The sequence below is a fragment of the Sprattus sprattus genome, assembly GCF_963457725.1.
Source record: "Sprattus sprattus genome assembly, chromosome: 1".
In the NCBI taxonomy this organism is placed as follows: domain Eukaryota; kingdom Metazoa; phylum Chordata; class Actinopteri; order Clupeiformes; family Clupeidae; genus Sprattus; species Sprattus sprattus.
Genome location: NC_137920.1, coordinates 40,852,619 through 40,877,954, shown reverse-complemented (window position 1 = coordinate 40,877,954; position 25,336 = coordinate 40,852,619). Strand labels below are relative to the sequence as shown.

Here is a 25,336-nt window from a genome sequence, read left to right as displayed (position 1 = left end):
CCCTAAGCCAAATAAAGACTCCAGATGGGACGCCTCCAGGAACCATATCAAGGCTGACCTCTCTGGTTGTGAATGGAGGAGGCTGGAGTTGGTGATATTAGGCCATTCACTACGGCCCTGAGCTGAACGGTGGGATTATTGAGTGCTGTAATGGCTTCAGAGGCAGCGGCCACCAGGCTTTTTGATTTGTTTAGTCAGAGAGGAGAGTTCCTCTAGAATCCCCTCCTTCAGATTTGAAAGCTTTAAGCTTTAAACTCATCGTCCCCATGAAAGGGGCCTGCACTCTGCCTGTCTTGGTCTGAGCCACGATCCCCAGTTGGCAGAGGAGAGTTACGAGTCATGAATACAAGAGACCGCTTCGGTCAGTGAGTGTATCTCTCTCTCTCTCTTCTCTCTCTCTCTCTCTCTCTCTCTCTCCCTCTCTCCCTCTCTTTTTTTTTCTTTTTCTCTCTCTCTCTCTCTCTCTCTCTCTCTCTCTCTCTCTCTCTATGGACATTTATTGAGCACATGAGGAGGTGGGAGGAAGTGAATAACCCTGAAAATGTCAGTGTGGAGCGTATGATGGAAGGGTGCGGAGGCTTCTGCAGAGCACAGCCAGCATGAATGGCCAGAATCGGGTACGGGCCTGAGTGCACAACAGTGCTGGAGTGCAGAGAGGGACCAGAGAGGGACCAGGCAGACAACAACAGTGCTGGACGGCAGCAAGGGACCAGGCAGACAATGTGTCACCACTGCCTTCAAATGTCAGCGAGGACGATGGTGGGACGCGTAAACAAAGCCATGAGTTTGTACTCTTTTCTGCTGCTGACTCAACAGCCACTGAAGAAGGTCATTGGCTTACTTTATTGACCCAACTTTATCTGCAGGCATCCCATAGGTCATGTACATGACTCACATCCGATAGGTTATATGATTCACAGTACCTCTCAAGGATATAGATAAAGTCGAAATGATGTAGGTTTTACAGTTTCCAAAGGTATGGTTGTATCCACCATATTTGTAGGTTTCTGGTTAATGCTCAATTTCGCTAAATACATAGCTAGCTAGCTGGCAAGCAAGCATCAATGCTAGCTGTGCTGCTGTTAGTGCTAGCTCATTAGGTCACTTGTTTTAGACGCTTCTTCAAGTTGGCACTTGCTTTGTCACAGCATGTGGATACGCTTCACCAAGCGAACCCTCCTACAGCAGCCTTTGTAAATAAGCTGGCCTTTAATGACTGTTATTTGAGTCTCCGCTCACTGCCACCCGTTGAGCTGAAGAAAGCTCCACCTCTAAACGTCACTGTTGGACCGGGAGGATCAGGTGTCGTCTGCCTCAGGTCAGGGACGCAGCAGTGCACACATCCTGATACAAGATCACTCATCCTCATCTCAAGGCTGCCCAGAACAGTCCTTTTCCCTTTTCCAGGAACTAAGTAGGCCATGGCAGCTGTCCTCAACATCAGCCCCGAGAGAGGAGGCTCAGCTCGAGTCTGTGTGGGTCATTCATGCTTGTTTCACCCTGTTTCAGTCTATGGAGAGAGTTTGTCTTCATAAGGAAAATCTGCTGCTTATCATTTGAACAGCCTGCATGTAAGCAGTGCTCCCTGTGCATAGAGTAGTGAAGGCTGAACAGATTAGACACACACACACACACACACACACACACACACACACACACACACACACACACACACACACACACACACACACACACACACACACACACACAAACATCCGTAGCCAGTGGATGTCTGGTTTCAACACTACAGCTGCTGTGGCGATGGATCTCTGCCTCTCTGTATGCCTCTCTCTCTCTCTCTCTCTCTCTCTCTCTCTCTCTCTCTCTCTCTCTCTCTCTCTGCACTTAAAGAGGGAAAGCGCTGGGTCTCCAGCTGCCCTCAGACAAGCACATTGCAGCACTCAGTCTCCACGGAAACCTACTCTTCCACTCTCCCTGTGCAAATTGCCGCTTGATGACGTGCTCAGACAAATCTCACAAAAGTGCCCAAATCTCTGCAGTCGTCACTGTCCCCCGCTGCTCGGTTGCCAAGGCCGACGTGGACAGTTTTTTAACTGGAGATGGTGCGGTGATGGAGGCAGGTGTTGCAGCGGCATTGGTTGTTCTCGGTGAAGTATTGCTGTGACGTGGAGGGGGCCCAGTCAAATCACGGCAAACGAGAGCACGCACGGTGTGTGGGCGGTGGCTGTGTGGGACCTGTCCCTGCCCGTGGCGTCCTGGGGGAAATGGGGCAGAATGTGGGCGCCGGTGTGGGATGCTCATGGCCTGTGGCGGCGTGTGAAGCGCGTTAGCCTCTGCATGGGTGGGTGCGCTTGGCTGCTGTCAGCTCTGCTTGTTAGGCTTGTGTCATGCTAAGACTGGTTGGCTGGGGTAGGTGTTAGCCTGCATCACTCAATAGCCTTCCAGCTTTGCCTGATGTTTCCTGTTTCCATTTCCCAGGCTGTAATGGTCAACCCTTCACTGTTGGACTCATCTCACAGCATGGTGTCGGTATCAGATATAAACCAGTTCAGGCTAAGCCTGAGATCATGTATAATCTGCACTGGGAGTTTTGCTTAAGATGAGGCTTTAAAGGAAAACTTCTGGATTCATTTAACCTGGGCCCTATTTTCCCATCCCAAATGTGTTACAAGGGACAAAAACAATTGAAGTCGGTCCAGTATTGAGTTAAAACGCTAACTCTGGCAACCGCAAAATGGCTATGCAATGTAATCCTATGGAGCCAGCATCCGCGTCAAAGTAAAAAAAGGAATCTCCCACTGACTACATAATGTAAACAATAAGTGTCGTGGAAAGCATGTGCCTGTAAAAATTGTTTAAGTTTAAACTTCAGTAAAAAAAAAAAAGATGGGACAATAAGACCCAGGTTAAAAAATCCTGAAGATTCCCTTTCAAACCAGTATCTGATTGGTGAGGTGGGGGGTAGGGGGATTCCTCTGCTACTGTCAAACAGTGGGATTAAGACCAGCCTTTACATGCACAGGCGCCACAGCGCAGGGAAGAATACAGATCAGAGGCTAGCGCTACGGCTGGCCCTTCTCTCCCCTCCATGGCTGTCTAAGGGGATTACCTGCATTTCCTGAGAGATTTACTTCCAGTCAGCCAGACGCACCTGTGGTTACAGATGACTGCCCCTACGGGAGCATGCCCAGTCTTAGCTACCTCTGCAAGAGATGATGGGAGAAACCCTCCAGTGTTCCTCACAGGCTGTGTGCAGTCGTCCAGCCCAGCGGAGCCATAGAGAGGAGGTGTAGGCGACAGGGGAAGAGACTCGCTCCGTGTGTCTCCGTGTCATGTGTGTGTGCAAGTCTGTCAGGAAATGAGAGAGGAGAGGAGAAACTGTTGTTCTCAAATGAAACACTGTATGCAGTCAACCCTTGAGCCCAATGGTGTCTGTTCCCACAGATTCTCTTCCATCTCCCATGGTTTCCCCTCGGGGCAAATATACATTCTTGCTGCTGTGAGTGTTTGCGTTGAAGCCATCCCGAGCCTGTGCTTCCACAGGGGGCCGTGGAGGGGTGAGAAAGTTCCACCCCTTGTCCACACCATACATACACGTCCTCCCTGCGCCCCACACCCCACCCAGGCTGCTCTCAGACCGCATGGAGACTTGGGTCGGACCAGTTCCCGCTCGCCGCTTCTGTTAATAGTGCCTACAGTTCAACTCTGTCTGTTTTGCATGAATGACTTTTCTCTCCGTGTGACTGGGGCTGGTCCGTTGAGAATCGTGTGGAAACTGTGTGGCAGTGTGTGAAATATGAAATGCACTGTAGGCTTGAGCTGCTTAGGATGATAGGAAAGGGTAAACATTGTTCTGCACTTTTTTTTATAGCCAATGAAGGATATATTACCATGGCAACAAGCATGGTGGAGAAGCTTGAGGATGAACAGTAACTGGTGGAGGCATGTGTGCCTGCTTTCTCTCTCACTCTCTTTCTTTCTTTCTTTCTTTCTGTTCTCTTTCCTCCCTGTTCCTCTCTCCTCTATTTTACTCAGGCTCTCTTCCGCCCCCAGTCTCATTTCCCCTTTTACCTAATGAGAGAAAGGGGCTGTGTATCATCGTTAATTAGCACTGGTGTGGTTGCGGAGCAGTGAACACAATCAAAGGCTTTCTGTTTACCCCCTTATGCTGCTTTTCTCAGCAGAGAAAAGTTTGTGTTTCTCTCTGGGAACTCTGGAGAGATAAGATGGGCCTTTGCCCCGGCAACCTGCTGCTAGCGCCCCGCTCTGTCACATGGGAGCCTCTCACCTTATCTGTCAATCTCTCTCTCTCTCTCTCTCTCTCTCTCTCTCTCTCTCTCCCCCCCCCACCCCTTTTCTCTGTTTCTCTATCTGCTGCACCAAGACTCCCTGGTCTCTGTCTCTTTCCAGGCTGAGTCAGGAGAGAGGTGTCCTTCCTGCTTAGTCAGTCAGGTGTTGTGTGTGGTGTTGTGTGTGGTGTGTGTGTGTGTGTGTGTGTGTGTGTGTGTGTGTGTGTGTCTGTGTGTCTGATATGTGTGAGGTGTGGAAAGGATCCCAGACTTCTTATGGGCAGCAGTAAGATAACATTTAAGAGCTCCTCATATAAAGTGTTCATGGCGGCTCCTCTGATGATGCTTGAGCGCGTGCAGTGCACAGAAGGTTCTGGACGTGGGTGGTTTTCCCTGGCCAATCCCCCCGGGGCGTGCGGCCGAATGAAAGTGTCTGCTGAGTGTGTCAGGAGTGCTGTCCCCTCAGGCCCTCTCTGGTGGGGAGACTGAGCTGCAGTGTGATTCAAGCTGGCAACTCTTATCTCACTTACACACTCTCTCCAGGTCTCACACACGCACACACACACACACACACACACACACACACACACACACACACACAGACACACAGACACACAGTCTCACACCTGTCTTGAATTGAATGAGCACCCTTCTCCACCGTGTCTATCAGAAGCTGAACCACAAACAACCTCTAAGCCTTAGTGCTCTTGCTTCCTCGAGGGGATACCTGTGCTCCCTCTGGCCTGGCCACTGTAGACCCACACTCATGGAGTCTATCTGTTTGTGTTTGTAAATGCCCTCCTAACTACAGCATCTCACTCACTCACGGCCATGTTTTTGCAGTCAGAGCAGAGCTTCAGAGAGGGGACGTTCACTCATCATCATGTCAAGGATTACTGTCACAACACCGCATTCACTTTCCTTGCTGCCACATGTATAGCATCTGAAATAAAAGGGCTTTCTCCCATCTATTTCCTGACTTAAAATACAGTCAGAATGAACATCAAACTAAAGCTGCCACTAACCCTCTGTTTCTGCTCTCTCTGATTCGATTCAGATCCAAGATGGATGAGGCAGAGAAGTACCAGCAGCGACTGCAAGCTATCGCGGTAAGCAGCCCACCGGTCGTGTACATGCTGTTCCTCCATCTCTTTGTCTCCTCAACACTGAGAGCAATCACTGAGAGCAACGACCCGCCAGCTTACATAAGGGAATTCCACTTTAGCGACAGGGAGTCTACGAGTGTGAAGGTAGTGAGAGGAGCAGAGGATGATTGGCTCAGGCAGCACCGCCACGCCGAGTAATAATATCAGTGTGTGAGGACTCTGTGTTAGGAGATATGATGGGCCCCCACACCGAGCATTAATATCAGTGTGTGAGGAGATATGATGGGACGCCAGGGCGAGTATTAATATCAGTGTGTGAGGACTCTGCATTAATATCAGTGTGTGAGGACTCTGCATTAATATCAGTGTGTGAGGACTCTGCATTAATATCAGTGTGTGAGGACTCTGCATTAATATCAGTGTGTGAGGACTCTGCATTAATATCAGTGTGTGAGGACTCTGCATTAATATCAGTGTGTGAGGAGTCTGCATTAATATCAGTGTGTGAGGACTCTGCATTAATATCAGTGTGTGAGGAGTCTGTATTAATATCAGTGTGTGAGGAGTCTGCATTAATATCAGTGTGTGAGGAGTCTGTATTAATATCAGTGTGTGAGGAGTCTGTATTAATATCAGTGTGTGAGGACTCTGCATTAATATCAGTGTGTGAGGACTCTGTGTTAGGAGATATGATGGGCCCCCACACCGAGCATTAATATCAGTGTGTGAGGAGATATGATGGGACGCCAGGGCGAGTATTAATATCAGTGTGTGAGGACTCTGCATTAATATCAGTGTGTGAGGACTCTGCATTAATATCAGTGTGTGAGGACTCTGCATTAATATCAGTGTGTGAGGACTCTGCATTAATATCAGTGTGTGAGGACTCTGCATTAATATCAGTGTGTGAGGACTCTGCATTAATATCAGTGTGTGAGGACTCTGCATTAATATCAGTGTGTGAGGAGTCTGCATTAATATCAGTGTGTGAGGACTCTGCATTAATATCAGTGTGTGAGGAGTCTGCATTAATATCAGTGTGTGAGGAGTCTGCATTAATATCAGTGTGTGAGGAGTCTGTATTAATATCAGTGTGTGAGGAGTCTGTATTAATATCAGTGTGTGAGGACTCTGCATTAATATCAGTGTGTGAGGAGTCTGTATTAATATCTGTGTGTGAGGAGTCTGTATTAATATCAGTGTGTGAGGAGTCTGTATTAATATCAGTGTGTGAGGAGTCTGTATTAATATCAGTGTGTGAGGAGTCTGTATTAATATCAGTGTGTGAGGAGTCTGTATTAATATCAGTGTGTGATAACTGCAGAGATATGATGGGTCCAACTCACTAGGGCTGCTGGAGAAGCACTGACCTGTCATGTTATTTTGGTGCAACAATTTCAGATGCATTAACTCACTGCTACCTGCACACACACACACACACACACACACACACACACACACACACACACACACACACACAAACAGGTAAACGCTCTGTAAAGATGTCTGTACATTTTTTTAACGTGTGCGCAGGGACACATATGATCCTGCCAACACACACACACACACACACGCACATATGCTCTGAATTCTTCTGAATGTTCTGTAACATGTATGTGCAGAGACACGTATGGTCCTGCCCACACACACACACACACACACACCCACGCCCACACATGCACTGAAGATGGCCGCTCCCTCTCCTCATGTGAATGTCAGGGAGGAGAGCGGGGCCTTTGATCAGCTCTGCGGGGGGCAGGCACGTGCTGGTGGCTCAACAAGCCCACTCTTGAGAGGCAGATCTGAGAGCAGCTGTGCTGGAGTGGCTTTTGTCTTCGGCCCTCCTTCCCTTCTCTCCCCTTTCTTCTGCACTGAGGTTCCATGGCTTATGTTGTCAGAGCTCAGGGTGCCCGCCTAGGAGTGCAGTATCAGCAGCTTCTGTAGGGGGGGTGGGGGGGGATTTCTCCTGAGAATGAGTAGGCAGGCTCATGTCCACTAAAACCCTGGCCAATATATTTTCTGCTCCTGGAAGAAAAGGTGTTCTGTAGTAAATAGATGATTTTTTGTCTTTGGTGAAATACTCTACCATATCTTCCGATTTTGCAGCCAGTTTCATCATTATTCATGGTGGAAAAACCTGCTGTGGTACCCGTGCAAATGTGTGCTCTTGCACAACACAGAGCCTCTTCATCTCGTCTCTCCTGAGAGACATTTGAATGGTTAGTTTGCAAAGTCTTTGCATCGCATAGGCACAGTTTCTCAATTGTCAATCTTTGGGGTTGTTTTTCTTCTAAATTTGGAGAAGAACTTTCTCAACGATAACTCATTTCTGCGACTGCTGGAAGTGTAATAGTCAGTAGCTGACTTGACTCTGTTATGAGGAACGGCTGCTTTAACATGCTGCTGCCTTATTAAGATGTGGCCTGAGAGGTGCCAGTGGTGTGAATGTGGGTGTTGCCAGGTGATTGTTAATCTGCTGCTGAAAGCTATTAATTATATGAAACTGAGCACACACACTCAGACACACAAACACACACACACACACTCTCTCACACACACACACACACACTGAGGTCCAGTCCCATGGAAACTCCGCTGCTCTCTACAGCCTCTGAATAATTGAGTGTGTATACAGAGCTCTGGGCCAGGGCCTCCCTGAGTTTGGTAAACCAACACCAGACACACACCACCCTCCCTCAAACCAACCAGAGAACAGAGATCCCTGACTGCCCAACAGAGAGCCAGAGTTTCCTCTTCAGCACCCTCTCACCGCCCAGACAGACACCACCCTCTCTCACCCTCAGAGCCCAGACACACACCACCCTCTCTCACCCTCAGAGCCCAGACACACACCACCCTCTCTCACCCTCAGGCACCAGACACACACCACCCTTAGAGCCCTCAGAGCCCAGACACACACCACCCTCTCTCGCTCTCTCCCGAACTGACACTCTGGTGCTGACAGTAACACAGTCACTATTATAATGCAGCGAGGTGCCATAGATTGATTCCATCTGTCAATGTTGCAGACAGCAGCTAAGAATAATATCACTGCCACCTACTTCAACATTCACAGCTTGTTTGTGAAAGTCCATATATAGATCAGCAAGACACTGAGAGCTCTTATATTTGTTATTGATGTTCCCATATTTGTTATTGATGCTCCCATCTGTCTGTCTCTCTTTCTCTATCTGTCTGTCTCTCTCTTTCTCTCTCCCTCTCTCTCTCTCTCTCACTGTCTGTCTGTCTCTCTCTCTCTCTGTCTCTCTCTGTCTATCTGTCTGTCTGTCTTTCTCTCTCTCTGTCTGTCTGTCTGTCTGTCTCTCTCTCTGTCTGTCTCTCTCTCACTCTCTCTCCGTCTGTCTCTAGCTTTCTCTCTCTGTCTGTCTGTCTGTCTCTCTGTCTGTCTGTCTGTCTCTCTCTCTGTCTGTCTCTCTCTCACTCTCTCTCTGTCTGTCTCTATCTTTCTCTCTCTGTCGGTCTGTCTGTCTCTCTGTCTGTCTGTCTCTCTCTCTCTCACTGTCTGTCTGTCTCTCTCTCTCTCTCTCTCTCTGTATATCTGTCTGTCTGTCTTTCTCTCTCTCTGTCTGTCTGTCTGTCTCTCTCTCTGTCTGTCTCTCTCTCACTCTCTCTCTGTCTGTCTCTATCTTTCTCTGTCTGTCTGTCTGTCTGTCTGTCTGTCTGTCTGTCTGTCTGTCTGTCTGTCTGTCTGTCTGTCTCTCTCTGTCTCTCTGTCTGTCTCTCTCTCTCTCTCTCTCTGTCTGTCTGTCTATCTGTCTGTCTCTCTCTCTCTCTCTGTCTCTCTCTTTGTCTGTCTGACTCTGCGCCTCCCTCTGTGTGTTCAGGAGAAGCGTCGGCTGCAGGAGGAGCAGGAGCGAGTCAAGAGAGAAATGGAGGAGGAGAGAGTCCGACTGCAGCAACAAAAGGTGTGACCTTTGGCCTTCCAATAGGCTCAACTCAAGTAAACTGCTTAAACCAGAAGCAAGGCAGAGAAAGCATGAACATACTGCCAACAGATTTGTTCCTATCATGAAAGTGTGAAAAACCCTTATGAATGGTTGCATATGTTGCACATGGCTGAAACCAGCATGTCTCACCTGCTGCCAGTCGCAGTTTAGCAAGACGCTGCACTTCTGAGCTTCATTCTCACTGGCATATTTCAGTATGACTCATGAACACACAATATTCATGCACGCAAATTCACACTTGCACATTTGCACAAACACTCACCCATATGTATATACACTCCCACACACACACACACACACACACACACACACACACACACACACAAACCACCCCCACGCACTCAGACATGCTCTCACAGCTTCAGCTACATTCACCCAGTTGCACTGTTAAAGTGCATACCGTACGTGCATACTCGCATTGATCCACCCTTCCTGAAAGCTGCAGTTTGCCTGGTGGGGTTGGAGACGGCTTTTCCTCTCGAGTGAAAGGCTTTTATGAGAGTGTATTTACATTCTCGCCTCGGAGGGCTCCTTTCCCTATTGTTCCTAATCCGCTTTCAGAATCCCATTCCCAACTTCCTACCGCTGCGTGCTCCGCGCCAGCAAACTCCACTCCTCCTAGAGAAAGTCTTTGGATACTCTTTTGTGCTTTTATGAAATCAGGAATAATCAAGGGAAAGGTGACTGGACTGGTCTCGTGCTCCAATCAATATCACCTTGGGATTTATTTACTTTTCCCTTTGATGTTTATCATGCGCCGTGTTCAAAGCCGTGTTGTGCCTGCTGTTGACATTAAAGCTGAGCATGGACATTTTGAACAGGAAAAAAACAGAATGAGATAAAAACGAATAATGAAATGGATGAAAGCTTAATGAATGAATCATGTGTTGCCATGGCACCCGAACAGGGCGGTCAACGCATGTGCGGCTGTTTTTCAGGGCAGAACAGTCGCAGCTTTCCTTCGTGCAAAACACTTCCTGTATTGAGCCATGCGAAAACAGGCAGCGCTCAGACTGCAGAAAAAGAGTGCTCTTGTTTAAGTGTGCAACTGCAGAAAGAGTGCTCTTGTTTAAGTGTGCAACTGCAGAAAGAGTGCTCTTGTTTAAGTGTGCTCAGGGTCGACTGAGAGGCATGGAACAGTGGACATTGAGTTTGAATGCTGACCTTCAGGCTGTAATCTTTGATAAACTGAGTAAACTTCCTCTGGGCCTTAGAGCGGTGACGCTCCCTGCTCCAGCGCGGCTCCTCGTAGAACCAGCCCAGGCCTATGGGCCTCAAGCACCCAATCCCAGGATGGGAGGTGCTCCTGGGGGCAAGGCATCAGGTTTTACCCAGTTGCAAAAACGCATATAGACAGAGAGCCGATGCAGCAGAGGTTATTTTGGATGCTGAATCACATACCAAAGGTGAACCAACCCCAGGAATCTAAACGTGATTCAGCAGAATGTGGTTCTTCAAGTCTGTCACGTTTGCATTTTTCATTCCATTCCATTGCCAAGCCTGTGAGGTTTTTCTGTTGTGCAGTCACTCACAGTCTCATCAATGTTGTCATCTGGAAGATGGACTGTGGATGGAGGCTGACAGCCTGATGGTGCTTCACTGCTGCAGAAGGCAGATCTCAGTGGCGGGTAATTGACTGAACTGTGGCTGAGGCACAAAACAGGGCTGCATCAGACCAGTGAGGGTGGAGCAGGAGGTGGGGGACAAGACGGAGAGAAGGCATGAGCGGAGAACAGGCAGAGAGGAGCTGAGATAAAGAGAGGAGAGGAGAAGAGAAGAGGAAGAGAGAAGGAGAGGAGAGGAGAGGAAGAGAGAAGGAGAGGAGAGGAAGAGAGAAGGCATGAGCGGAGAACAGGCAGAGAGGAGCTGAGATAAAGAGAGGAGAGAAAAAGAGAAGAAGAGAAGAGGAAGAGAGAAGGAGAGGAGAGGAAGAGAGAAGAGGAAGAGAGAAGGAGAGGAGAGGAAGAGAGAAGGAGAGGAGAGGAAGAGAGAAGGAGAGGAGAGGAAGAGAGAAGGAGAGGAGAGGAAGAGAGAAGGAGAGGATAGGAAGAGAGAAGGCATGAGCGGAGAACAGACAGAGAGGAGCTGAGATAAAGAGAGGAGAGAAAAAGAGAAGAAGAGAAGAGGAAGAGAGAAGGAGAGGAGAGGAGAGGAAGAGAGAAGGAGAGGAGAGGAAGAGAGAAGGAGAGGAGAGGAAGAGAGAAGGAGAGGAGAGGAAGAGAGAAGGCATGAGCGGAGAACAGGCAGAGAGGAGCTGAGATAAAGAGAGGAGAGGAAAAGAGAAGAAGAGAAGAGGAGGAGAGGAAGAGAGAAGGAGAGGAGAGGAAGAGAGAAGGAGAGAAACTAGGAGACTGAAATGGAGCCAGCCAGAGCAGGACTCTGTGAAAGGCTTTGAGCCATACAGGAAGGAAGTGCTCGCCGTGTATTTCCTGGCGGGTCTTAGAGCGAGAGTGTAAGAGAGAGATAGGGAGCGGGAGAGAAGCAGAGGCCTGTTTGACTTGGAGCACAGGGCAGGACGTGAGATGGTGGCCTGCCTGTTTGCTTTGGATGAAAGGAGAAGGAGGCACTGTGCCTGCTGGGATCCAGGACATGAGCGAGACCAGAAGAGGAGACCACCCTCACCAGAGGCAGAGCCCTCTGATAGCAGCAACGAGGGAGACGAGGAGAAGAGAGGATATTTAGACTTAAGGGATGTTGGTAGGATCAAACCCCCTCGTCTGGTGATGTGTGAAAACAATGGGATTCATGTAGCAGGCTGTTGCATATGTGTGGGATTCTGTGGGATGCAGGATGAGATGCAAAATGCCACTGGAAATTAGCAGTAGCTAAAAAGGCTGTCATTCATTGCAGTGGATGAATGGATAAATTGGACAAATGCATTTAAGTAGCGCTTTTCTACTCATAGAGCAGTCAAAGCACTTTACACACTAATGCCTCAGACATCTACCCATTCACCCACAGATGGCAAAGGCTACTGTATGGAAGCTGTCAAGCTGCGCAGTGGGGGGTTCAGTGTCTTGCTCAAGGACACTCTATTTATAATGTATCTGTCCCTTTCACATACACTCTAAATAGAATACAGTGATTTTGTGGGTGTGTGTATTCTACATTACACAAATCTCTGACACCATCTTTAAACTACTTTCTATTCTATTCTACACATTTCTCTAATTGACCATCCTCCCACACTTACATTTTCAATCCACCACTCAGAACCTGAACATTTTTGCATCTCTTTCTTTCTCTTTTACTCTCCCTCCCTCTCTCTCTCCATCCCCCCCTCCCAACAGAGGAAGTCTCTGAGAGACCAGTGGTTGATGGAGGGTCCCCCCTTGTCTCCTGACAGCACAGCTCCTCGCTCCCCTCTATGGGGAGCCCAAGCTCAGGAGATTGAGCAGAACCTTGACAGGTACGGTTTCAGCAGCACTTGCTCTCCCCGCACAGAGCCACCTTCACTATGTAAGCCCAGACCTTCGGAGAACCAAGCCCTGGGCTCTGGAGATGAGGTACCGAGAAGATAGAGGAAGGGTTTTAGGATGCAATCTAGAAACTTGCCACTACATCACATTCATGGCCGCTCTACAGAGGCTTGTGAATGAGCGCAGCACCTAATTCATTGTGTCCTCTGGGTATTTACCTGCTTAGTGCACTGCGTGACTCTGACAAATGAAGTAATTATTAAGATTGAGAGTGCTTTATTCTAAACGCCTGGCTCTGATGGTAATGGTGAAATTGCCTGTGCAGTGAAATGCCCTCGTCAACCTAGTGGCAACCTGCAGACGACATGCATGGCAGCTTTCTCAAGTGGCAGGAATCCCATTTGGCTCTGTGACTTTAAACCAGTGTGCTTAAGTTGTGTGATCCTTATGTATTTCATTAAGAAGTCTACAGTGGCGTCTGCCAAGAGAGGGATTAAAGGTGTGTGTTTGTGTGTTTGTGTGTTTGTGTGTTTGTGTGTTGTGTGTTGTGTGTGTGTGTGTGTGTGTGTGTTTGTGTTTGTGTTTGTGTTTGTGATTTAGTTTGCAGGCTAAAGCCGAGCGGTTGACGGAAGAGGTGGGGAAGCTAGCAGAGGACGGCGTGACTGTGGTGTCTGTGAATGACGGACTGACACAGGGTAATAGTGTGGTAAGATGCCATTCAGTGTCTGTTACTGGGGCAAAGGCTGGGTGCCCCACTGTTCTTGCGATGGCTTTCACAGCGAGACCTACTTCACTTCCAGCCTTGGATAATGACTGGAAGTCTAAGGAGCAGAAATGTCACAAAATGCACATACTTCTGTGAAAAGATTAATATTTTTAATGTTCCAGCATGCAATGTCAGTAACAAATTATCACTATAACTAGAATCCTTTGCATTTGAATCGTCCAATAATGTATTCAAGAAAGAGCATGAAAGTGTAATTATGTCAGGCTATAATTATTTCATTCAGATCTGCATCACTAATTTCACTTGAGCTTGAACAGTGTGTTCTGGCCTGGTTGCAGAGAGATTATTTATTAAGCTTCCTCCAGCCCTGTGTCTAATACAACAAAATAAAATGGAACGTCTCACCCAGATCCAGGATCAGTTCAGTGCACCCTGCCTCATTGAATCCACACAGGCCATTCTGATGTATGCACTCCCCCTTGTGGCTCATTCAGACTTAATTAGGCAATGATGGATTTTAGAAATGAAACACAGGAGTGGTTGACAACTTGATCACTACCGACAACCACTCCATAATGTATGAGTTTTAACAAAAAGATACATCAGACAAAACATAACAGAGGTTTTCTAAATAAACCCTGAACAAAAGTTTTATGATCATTTAAGTATGGTAGGGAGTCACACAGTAGCCTCCTTTAAGTTGATGAGCGCTAACATGAGTGTATGAGGGAATGCCAAAGGGGCTGTTTGTTGCAGCAGCTTGTCTCATTAATGGACAGGTCTCATCATGAACACAACAGTGTCCTGTTACTGGGTCTGATCATTTGTGAAGAGCCTGGAGGGGCTCCTCTCCTCTCTCCGTGAGCAAGAGCCTGACCTACCTTCTGTCTCTCGTCTTCCAATAGGGCGTCCGCATCCTGGAGGACGGAGGGACAGGTGAGTGAACGCCGTCTGTCTGCCAGGGACAACACCTGTTCTATGTGTGGCCATCTGTTCGCCCCCTGATACTGCCACTGAGAGAGAGGAAGTTAACAGTCTGGAACCTGTTGAACACCAGTGCCCTTTCAGGCCAGTGTGACAACTGTTCTTCTCATTAGTGTAATGGACTTGATTTCCATAGTGGGTGGGATGTATTCAGCTGGGGGGTCTTGATGTAATATTTCTGATTGACTATGTTAAGATGATTAATTCATGTTCCTTTGCTTCAAAGCAGACTCAAACATTAAGGAGGCAGTTTTGCAGAATGGACAAGGAAATGGAACAAGTAAGAGAGTTTATTTCTTAGCAGGCTCTTCCCAGAATGTTTTTGCTGTGTCGACTCTCTGGACTTAAAGACAGTGAATAGGTGTCTGATTGTATTGACCTACCTCTCTTGGTTTAAGCCTCCAGTCTCTCCTCTCTCTGACTGTTTCTCGTTAACCTCTCTCTTTTAAGAGGAGTAAAAGGAGTGTAGGTGCTTTTTTATTACTAATTTATTTGCAAAGTTTCCTATTGTAGTCCCGGTTTCATTGTGGAGAATTTTACATATTGATGTTCTACTGCCCGAGTCTAGAGTCCAGAGAGAGGCCTTGGCTCGTTTAACTTCCTGTAGATCACCTGGAAGAACCATGTCTGAATAACACCAAGGCCTTGCCTTCTCTTCGGATAAAACTGTTTGCAAAGTAAATGTAAATGATCATTAGTAATATAGCCACAGTCAACACTAAGTCTTTTAAATCAGTTTTCCTTCAGACATGTACAGTATATTGGCATATTTTCAATAAAACATCTGATGTTCATTTATTTATTGCCTTGTAGTCAATGGCACTGACACTAGTTGTAATACGTGTAATAACCTGTTTGGCATGTTTGGCATGTTTGACCCTCTGAAATGGTCGCAATATTGTGCAATTGTTTTGATCCTTCCTTATTTGCACAGCTTATTTCTGTTTACTCCACGGATTATTGTTTCTCTCAGATCAAAAATTAAAAATATTTTAATTCCATCACATGCTTAAACTTAATCGCAAACTTGAAATTTGTTCAACTTTTGCTTTTGCTAAAACTTTCATTCCATTTCACTTGTCCTCTGGACTTTAATAAAGTTTGACAGCCTCTGTCCTCCGTTTGTCAGCCTACATCATGTCAAGCTGAATAAGTGCAACCTATGTGTTCTTCATCGCACTTGAGGTCTATTTGCAGAAGTGATAATGTAGGAGGTTGTGATCTCCACTGGCTGGAGCACTTCAACAGGAAACGGCTCGCTGTAATTTCCAGCCAATTTCACCCTCTCTTCCCTCTTTATTGATTTTAGTGGAGGTGGGAGCTGAGGACGACGTCAAGGCTACCACGGTTTCCCTGGCGATGGCTGAGGAGAAGGGTCCTAATGGCGAGGTGGCCACAGACGTGCCTGCTTCTGAGGCAGACGCCGTGCAGCCTTCCACCAAGGAACCGGGGCAGATCCAGAGCACTCCAGAAGAAACTGTCACTATGGCAACGTCAGCGTCGCTCTCTGAGTCAGCAGTGAAAGGGGTGGTAGGGGAGGCAGTGCCTACTTCTAATGGAACAGCTACCAAAGGTGACGAGCCTGGTGGCGGCGATGGTGCCGTCACCATGACGTTCCTTGGCTTCAGTGATGCGGGGAAGAGTGAGGGTGAGGGTTTGGAGGTGGATGATGACGGGGGGGCCATCATGAGAGCAGAGAGAGTGATCATCACGGACGAGGGAGAGGAGGTGGAGGATGATCCCGAGAGCCAGACAGAAGTTTCTGGAGCCCCAGTAGCTGAGACCCCCGCTGTCCCAGAGAACCAGGAGGCAGGGGTCACAGAGGCTGAACCCCAGGCCCCCACCGAGGCAGAGAAAGACACGGAGGGGGTGGTCACAGAGCAGAAAGCTGACCCAACAGAGGAAGAGAAGGAGGGTGGAGAGACGCCAGGTGAAGCACCAGAAGCGCCTCAGGCTGCAGAGGGCACAGCTGCTGAGGTGCAACCCCAGCCTGAACCCAGAGAGGGCGCTGTTGTGACCTCAGAGGTGCCCGTGTACTCTCCAGCTGCAGCGGCCACACCCAACGCCACGGCTGAGGACGAGAGCCAGCAGCCAGAGACCAATGAGCTGAAGGAGGAGGAGGGCCTAGAGGCTCCAGCCACCGCTCCTGCTCCCATCTCCGCCCCTGACACCATCCCCAGCTCCCCAAGCCAGTTTCAGGACGTGCCCCTGGACGGAGCGGCAGACGCAGCCGCCAAACCCCCGCGTCCAGAGCCGCAGGCGGAGCAGGAACCCCTGCTGGCCTCCAAAACGGCTCCACAGACGGACACCTCCGCTCCCCCGCGAGCCGAGGGGGGAGACACCCCCAAACGGAAAACCTGCCAGTGCTGCTCCGTGATGTGAACCCTATTACTCCCAGCATCCCCATAACATCCACATCTCTCTTACTCGTACATTCTTTCATTCAATCATCAATGTTATTCTACTGCCTGTCTCTACTGTATGCTGTGCCTCAAGGGACCAAAGAGACAATGGCAACCCATCCCTGCTATTGTCCCGAGGCCAATTGACCAACTCTATTGTTTTCCCCGCCTGTGAGGTGAGAGAGACCTGTTCTGTCACTGTCGACTGCCACCTGTCAGAGCACTCCTTGATCTCTGCTCATGTCTCTATCAGGAGTGCTCTCACTCCAAAGGGGCCTCACTGTCATCAATCACAGATGTGTGTAGTGGAAGGCAATGCGGTTTTAAGCCAGACTGACTACAGCAGGGGGAAGAATTGTTTCCTTTTTTCTTTTTTTTTTTTTTTACTGATTCTGTTTTGGATACTGAGGTCCCTCTGCTGAAACAGACAGTCTTGTAGGCATGCGAGTGGGACACCATGTTTCTCTGGGGGCCATGGCCCAGGGGTGGAGTGGCGGGAGACGGAGACTGGTTCCACAGAGACGGGGGACTCCCACCTGGAGCCGATCATGTGAACTTTGCCACGGCAACTGTGAGGGTGCATTTAGTGACTGATGATGGACCACGCCCGCATGCCCCTCACGTGTCACACTCTGAAGTGTTGGCGGCCTCCTTTTAAAGATCTTCTGAACTGATCCCAAGTCTGTTTAGAGGGCCTGGAGGTTTTACAGTGCTCTGCATCCGCGTTACATCACACCGTGAAGGCAGAGATGTCTGCATTGCTGTCCTTTCACTCCAGGAACTTTATTTTCATCTTAAAACAGGAGACTCCTCCTGGGCTTGGCAACTCTTAACCATGATATCTGTAAGGGGTCTTTGTGGGGTTCATAAACCTGGTCTGTCAGGGTGACAATACATAGTTACACTTGGACACCAATGTGGTTTTGCTTTATTGTCGTTTTTCATATGAAATGGAGAACGTTGTTTTAATTGTTTTGTAAAATGATTTGCTTTGAATTGCACCAAATGGAGTTTTAGAAATTGTATAAAAGTATTTTTTCTGCAGTGAACTTTTATGTATATCGCCCAACCTAGATGAGGGAGTGGAGGGTTTTATTGTATGGAATATTTGTTCTGCATTTGGCAACGTGTTGAATGAAAGAAACTATGTGAATGTTACACAATATCGATTTAATCATTGCTTTAGCAACTGAGAAACATTGTGCGAGCGTGCGTGTGTACTCACGTGTGTATGCCTTTTTTAACATAATGACCCTGTATCGACTTGTACAAATTGTAAAATGTTATTGTTTATTCTGATGTAAGTGCAAACTGACAGCCATCACTGAAGTAAGCATCAAATTCTCCATTGGAAATATAATGGAGATGTCAAATGCAAGGAGAAAAATATATTTTTTTCGTTCATCATACAGATCACCCTACAGTTGTGTGCATTCCTTTACCCAAGCCCAACACGGATTACTGAGCACTAAGTAGGAACGCATAGAAGGCGTTAGTAGATATATGAGCGATATACCGTGTAAAGGCACCAAACTAGCAAGATGTCTGCTTCATTGTGTTGGGGAGGAAAGCGGCTCTACTTACCGCGGCTGCCAAAGATATGTGGGTCTGCTCTGAGGATTACTGCTGCAAGCCCAGATTTACACAGCACCATTCACCACAGGTTTATGTGTGAGGCAAATGAACAGTGAATGTTTAATTGTATGCCTTGTGCAAGGGCGGGGGAGTAGAGAGTGGGTGGGGTGAGAGTGAGAGTGAGTTAGCTGTGTGTGTGTGTGTGTGTGTGTGTTGGGGGTGGGTGGGTGGGGGGGATAACCTGTATGCATCAGGAGAGGAGGGATTTACAGTCTTGGAAGGCAGGTTCCGACTCCACAAATGCGTTACCAGTAGAGTGTGTTTATATGTGACTGACTTAAGTTTTGTTCAGAGTGCAAGTGGATCTCCAGCACAGGTAAAGTGTGTGAAGTTCTTCCTTACTTATTTACTGCTTTGATGTTTCACTGTACATGTAGCTGCAGAAATGTAGTATAATCTTCTCTTGTTTTTTACCTCAATAATGTTACAGTCGAGTAAGCAGGCCCAGGAGTTAAAGTGTGAGGTTTGCAAATATGAGTATAAACTCAGACACAGACTTACATTCTTGTAACCAGATTCACAGCTAATGAACTCCAACCAGAGCTAACAGATGTGTTTAATGTCTGCATAGAACTAGTACTTTTGTGTGCATTTGATACATTGATGTTACATCTGTTACCAACAAAGGGACCAATGACTGTCTGATATTTGTGCAAGTTAGCTTTATATGCACATTTACATGGTTTACTTGGTCGCATATCAGTTTACCTGTACAGTCAGCTAGTCGAATTGATTGCTGCAAACCACATACATGTGAAAGTCAAATAGGTGAGTGCAATCATGTCATTGGTTGTCTCTTAAAGAAGAATTCATTAACACAGTGGTTTAAATACACATCACTTTAAGAGATAGCTTTATACCTTGCCTTTCATACACTTGCTTGTGAGGACACAGATATACAACTGATGGACCAATTTGAATCCTGTTAAGGGATATTAATCCTTACCTAATTGAATTACACGGCACGACACCTGTTTAGCTTCATGCTGTTGTGGAAACAGTGGATAATTATAACTGCCAATATTGAAACAGCCAACATCATTGTCAACACCTCCAATGCTAATTTAGTATTGATTGGATGATGCACAGTCCTATTTAGATGTTCATCTGCTGCTTTTCAAAATGCAAGAACAAAAAACAAGCATAATACTGTATTTCTAGGTCTATATGTATATATAGACTATGTTGAATACCATGTAGAAATCCTTGTATGGGAGGCGTTGTCTACCCACCATGGGAATTGTGTAGATTTGAAAGAAGACAAAAGCAGTTTTCCACCCTCTGGCAACTGGCTCTTTATGTAAGCAGTCTCCCCGTGGTTAATTTTTCACCTACTCCTTAAAAATGACGCAAAATAACTCTCTCCCATTCTGAGATGAAAAGATTATTTTCCTAGGGTTGGAACACCTTGTTACTCATTCTTGAATGCAAATATGAGATGAACTGCAGGGGAGAAAATAAATAGTGTATGAGTGAGATTAGACTGAGATGAGTCGGGAGTCACTGAATTGTAAAAACTCACACACACACAATTAAAATTATAAAAAGATTTTTTTTTTTAGAGCTGTAGCCCCTTGTTACCCATTCTTGTAATTATAATATATGCTCCAAATATACAAATGTGTCACCTTGAGCTATGCATGTCTTCCAGTCTGTGGATGTCTTTTTCATAACCCAGAGTCGTTGGTTTGGGCCATTTTTTTAACCAATGCCAGTTTCACAAGGCCCTTTTCGAGGTTATGAAGAAGGGCCCATGTGTGAGGGCTCTAACACCCCTCACCCGGGCCCATGTGTGAGGGCTCCAACACCCCTCACCTGGGCCCATGTGTGAGGGCTCCAACACCCCTCACCTGGGCCCATGTGTGAGGGCTCCAACACCCCTCACCTGGGCCCATGTGTGAGGGCTCCAACACCCCTCACCTGGGCCCATGTGTGAGGGCTCCAACACCCCTCACCTGGGCCCATGTGTGAGGGCTCCAACACCCCTCACCTGGGCCCATGTGTGCGGGGCAGCCACACTAGGTCGGTCTCTCATTGCCAGTGTTCTCTGCCCTACATACCTCCACTAATCATCCCCCACAGGGGCTGGGCCAAAAACCTCAACGGGTCAGTAGGCAAGGAACGTTTTTATCCCCTTTTGTTTTGGTTTGCTGTTCAATATGTTCTCTGACTGGGGAATTACAGACGTACATCAGATTGATTGACAGGGGGCTGTCAAAGCTGTTGGAGAAAATGAAAGTGATGTATAAGGATGAATGCAGACATGTGAACATTGTGCAGTGGAATGTTTAAAATGGAAAGAGAAGTAGAGGTTGCAGGAGAAAGGGATGAAGAGAAGATGAGAGAGAATGAGTGAGAGAGATGAACTACAGAGAGGGAATAAAATAGGTTAGGTTGAAGGTCCTGCAGGGAATGATTTATAAAGAGTGTGTGTGTGTTTGTGTGTGTGTGAGAGAGAGAGAGAGAGAAGGAGAGAGTGTGTAAGGAAGGTCAGATGATGAGATCTTGAGAGTGGCAATAGATTGAAATAGCGAAATAGAAAAAGGACAGTGGTATTGAGGTTAGCAGCAGAGAAAAAGAATAATTTTGGGAGTGAAAGAGGGGGTTTGGGAGCAAGGCGAGGTCTGACGGAGAGAGCTGCCCTCCTTGGCGGTCAGCAGGTCGGCACAGCCGTAATAACCGCATAGCGAGCAGGGCAACAGGATGAGCTGTTCTCAAGAGCTGTAAGCTGATTAAATGTTGCCGCGATTCAGCAGGAAACTTCACATGTTGCTCAGGGACTCCTGAAGCTCTCCGAGTCTCTCACCCCTCCAGCAGATGAGAGTCCCTAAAGGCACTGGACAGGGAAGATTAACACGCCCTGCCTCCATAATCACCAGCTCTGACAACCATATCAGACGTGGGATGTGCCAAAAAATGTAAATGGAATGCGGCAACTTTCCACGTCTGACCCAAACCGCAGTTAACATTTTCTCATTAGGGGAGCAGCTCGGCGAGGAACATTTCTCCCAATCTGTCTCCAGCCCTCAGTGCAATGGGGGCTCTTCAATATGGATTAGGTGATCTAATTAAAAGCTCCCATCCTTCGCCAGCTGAACAAATTGAGGACCTACACATGGGGAATATGTAATGGATAAGCCTGGAGCATCAGAGGTGCAGAAATCCATTAGGAACAGTAACTTAATACAGAACAGTGCTTAAAGTAAGGGTGGGATAGGAGGGGAGACTAATGGTTTCACACGACAAGGGGTCATGCTATTGTTTTAGCAGGGCGTTCCATGACTTTGTTTCTTTGTTTCTTTGTATCTTGACTGTTAATGTATGCTTCTCTCTCTTTCTCTGTCTCTCTTTTTCTCTCTCTCTCTGTGTGTGTGTGTGTGTGTGTGTGTGCAGTACCTCAAGGTTGAAAACTTTGATATGCACTGCATAATATCAGTCATTCCTGTGCTTTGCTTGTTTCAGATTGACCGCCTGCAGAGAAGTGGAATTTTAACAACCCGTTGGCTCCACGTCAACGAATCAAAGGACAATAAGACACCTCACCATAGCAACGGACTCCATGGCCAGCCCCCAGAGCTCTGATTCCCTAGCCAAGTGGGCCAGTGAGGCGTGCATCGAGGCTGATTTGGACAGCAGAGAGGACGGGGGGAGGGGTGGCACACTACCCTCACTGCCAGAGGGAGACGCTCCCAAGACAAACGAGGAGGAACCCAACTGTGTTGATCCCACAGATCTTCAACCCAAGGCAGTCGAAGATCCTAGTGGGTCAGATGATAGTCATACCGCTTCTCCTTCAGCCACTGACAGCTTCCCTCCTGCTGAGAGCGTCACCGATGTAGACAGTGAAGGCGCCGTTGTTAAGTCTGTGGATGCAGAAGATCAGGTTCCCCCTGAGGAGAGACCACCAGCACCTCCGTTAGAGGGACCGGGACAAACTGAGGAGGGGGAGGTGGAGGAAAGAACCCAACAAGAGGCAGAACCCCAAGTCGTCCAAGCTGAGAAAACCCCAGAAGACGTAAATACTGAGCAACAATCAACCAACGGCTCAGAACCAGTTGTACAAGCGGAGGGCTTAGCATGCAAAGAAGATGGAGATCTGGCTGAAGGTGGGAACACCCTTATCAATGCGCCCAACCCACTGGAGGTTTCAGGGGTAACAGAGGAGCCCTCAGCTGAAACTGAACCTGAGCCACTGGACTCGCCTGACTCCCTAGACTCGCCTGACTCTCCAGTCTTCCTGTCTGACATCGGAGAGGATGGAGAGGACCTGAGTGTGGACAGCCAGCCTGTGGACTTCAGCTCCGCCAGGGAGCAGTGGGTCAGGAGGGACAGCTCCAGCTGTAAGCCCCCGACACCCTGCGGCTCCAGGAAATCCTCCGTGAGTTGGGCCCCAGACCTGCCCCCTTTTCAGCAGGTCAAACAGACCTCCGAGCAGTCCCAAGCTGAGGAGGCATTTAGTGCACCGGGTGCAATACCAGCATGTGTCCAGCAGGGGGAGGAAGGGGTACATAACCCATCTGTGCTCAAGGAAAAGGAGGAAGGGCAACAGGTGTTTGAGGAGACTCCTCCCATAGATACTGTTGCCAGGAAGTCTGCCAATCTGGTGGCAGAGAGCTCTGCTACCGGCCCTATTGTGGTGAAAGAGCCTTTGACAGAGCCTGGAGCAGAGCGGGAGGGAGAGGGAGAGGGAGAGAGAGAGAGAGATAGAGAGGGAGAAGGAGAGGGAGAGGCGGAGAGAGAAAGTGGACAAACAAGCAGGGACAGAAACCAGAGGGCTGCCAGCATTCACACGGGTCAGACGGAGGACGAGAGCCAAGCAGAGGGAGAGACCAACCAGTGGTCAGAAACAGCACAACTGAAAACAGAAGCTAATGCCGCTGCTCAACTGAACACAGGCAGGATGGAGGCAGACCCATACGATGACAACCAGAGTGACAGTGGGGTCTCAGCAGACTTCTCCCCTATCAGCACGGGAGAGATCTCGGACTCTCCAGAACCTGGCAAGCCCCCTCCCAATGAGACTCCCATTGAGAGGGAGATCCGCTTGGTTGCGGAGAGGGAGCAAAGCTTGCGCCAGGCCCGCGGCCTAAGCTCCACAGACAGAGGACAGGAGTTTGTGGATCTCCCAGTGAGGAGGCCCATCCTCTCCCAGGCCCTGCCTTCTCCGTCGGGCAAAGACAAGAGCAAGGAGAGGCAGTTCGCTGGGAAGAAGATGCAGCGTGAGATCAGCCAGGAGAGCCAGCGGGAGCAGGACCTGGTGCAGCTCGGCAGGGTGTCCGGCGTCTACGAGAAGGGGACGGTGCGGCAGCTCCACGAGAGGAAGAACCTCTTTGAGGCCTTTCAGCAGCCCGTAGAGCCGCCCGTCACCAGTCCATCCCAAAGCAACAGGACCACGTCTGTGTCGGCGAGTGACCTCTACACCCTTGGGGTTCAGGGCGATGAGTCCTCGCCCTCATCCATCTGCGGCTCCTCCAGGAGGCACAGCCTAGACTTGCTCTCCCAGTTCCAGAGCCCCACACCACCGCAGGCAGCTCTGGGTGGACACCTCACCCACCAGCCACCGCCTGCCTGTGGGCCGGGCCTGTCAGAGGGCACGAGCTGCCAGGTCATCATTCTTGAGGCTCCCCAGGTCCCCCAGAAGCACCCATCTGTCCCAGACCGTCCCCTGCATCCCTCCCCCAGCTCAGAGTCTCTGACACAAGCACAGTCTGTGACGGTGGTGGACTCTGGGACCATGCTGGCTTCTTATTCACCCCCCCTTGTGAAGACCGTGGCGTTTGAGCAAGAGGAAGAGGTCAACTCGGTCATGGTTAGGGAAAACCCCTTCTTCAAGCTGCGCTCCTCCATGTCCATGCGGCCAGAAGTGGAGCTGGACATCCGGCAGGCCCAGGAGAGGGAGAGGGACCTACGCAGGCAGAGGAGCAGCTTGTACCAGGGGCCCGCTGCGGGGGGAGAGGGGGGCACACCCAGCCCAACGCTGTCACAAAATGGCCTGCTGGTACCACAACATCAGACCCGCTCAACTACATCATCAGGTGAGTGTTTCTGTGTGAGTGTGTGTGTGTGTGTGTGTGTGTGTGTGTGTGTGTGTGTGTGTGTGTGTGTGTGCCTTTGTGGGATATAGGTTATTATGAATAAATTGCCTTAAACCTTTCCATTAGATATTTCCATGAAATGAAAGACATCCATTTTCCAGACCACTTAAGTTTAGTAGAGCTTCAGGCTTCTGCCATTAATGCAAAATATCCCCCATTTCATCACGTAACATCTGCTGTGGATTATATGGCTGGCTGACTTTACCTAAATTGACTATAAGATGAGGCACTTGGTGATATAACAGCCTCCACAAAAAAAGAAACAGAGACAAAAATCGCAGGGTGTTAATCAGAATTGTTCCCATTTAATTTCACACCTGAAAAGCAGACTAAGCAAAGTTGAAAGCTTGGTTCTGGCCGTGCCTTAGTACTAAACCATGTAATAACAGCTATCTCATGATCTAATGTGCATTTATGTTACCCTCCACACCTTGTCTCTGATCCTGATCCTCTAATGGTAGAGTTTACATGCTGAAGATTTTGTCAGTCAGCTTTTTAGAGGGAATGTCTAGCAGCAGGGCGTTTAGCAGAGAAGCAAAGTGTTCATTTTGAATCTGGGGGCAATCGATTGGCTGCCACAGGAGCTTCTGTCATATCCCACTGCCATGTTAATTCATCACTGCACACTTACTGAACAACACCCTTCATAGATTGGATTTCCTCATTCTCTTTCTGCTGTCGAGCCTGTCACCTGTGCTCAAGTGAGTGTGGAAGAAACAATTGTTGTACAGCCTTGAAAGATGATGTCTC

The 25,336-nt window shown here is 48.4% G+C and overlaps 1 protein-coding gene across 1 annotated transcript; it reads left to right on the top strand.

Moving 5' to 3' along the window:
- Window positions 1-5,314: 5,314 nt before the first annotated feature.
- palm3 (paralemmin 3) lies at window positions 5,315-16,836 on the top strand (the record flags this gene model as incomplete). The annotated part of the gene is made up of 7 exons (XM_080851511.1): window positions 5,315-5,359; window positions 9,202-9,282; window positions 12,615-12,733; window positions 13,344-13,449; window positions 14,376-14,406; window positions 14,684-14,734; window positions 15,764-16,836. The coding sequence occupies 7 exons, from the start codon at window positions 5,315-5,317 to the stop codon at window positions 16,834-16,836; spliced, it is 1,506 nt and encodes a 501-aa protein (XP_080707637.1).
- Between the last annotated feature and the right edge of the window lie 8,500 nt (window positions 16,837-25,336).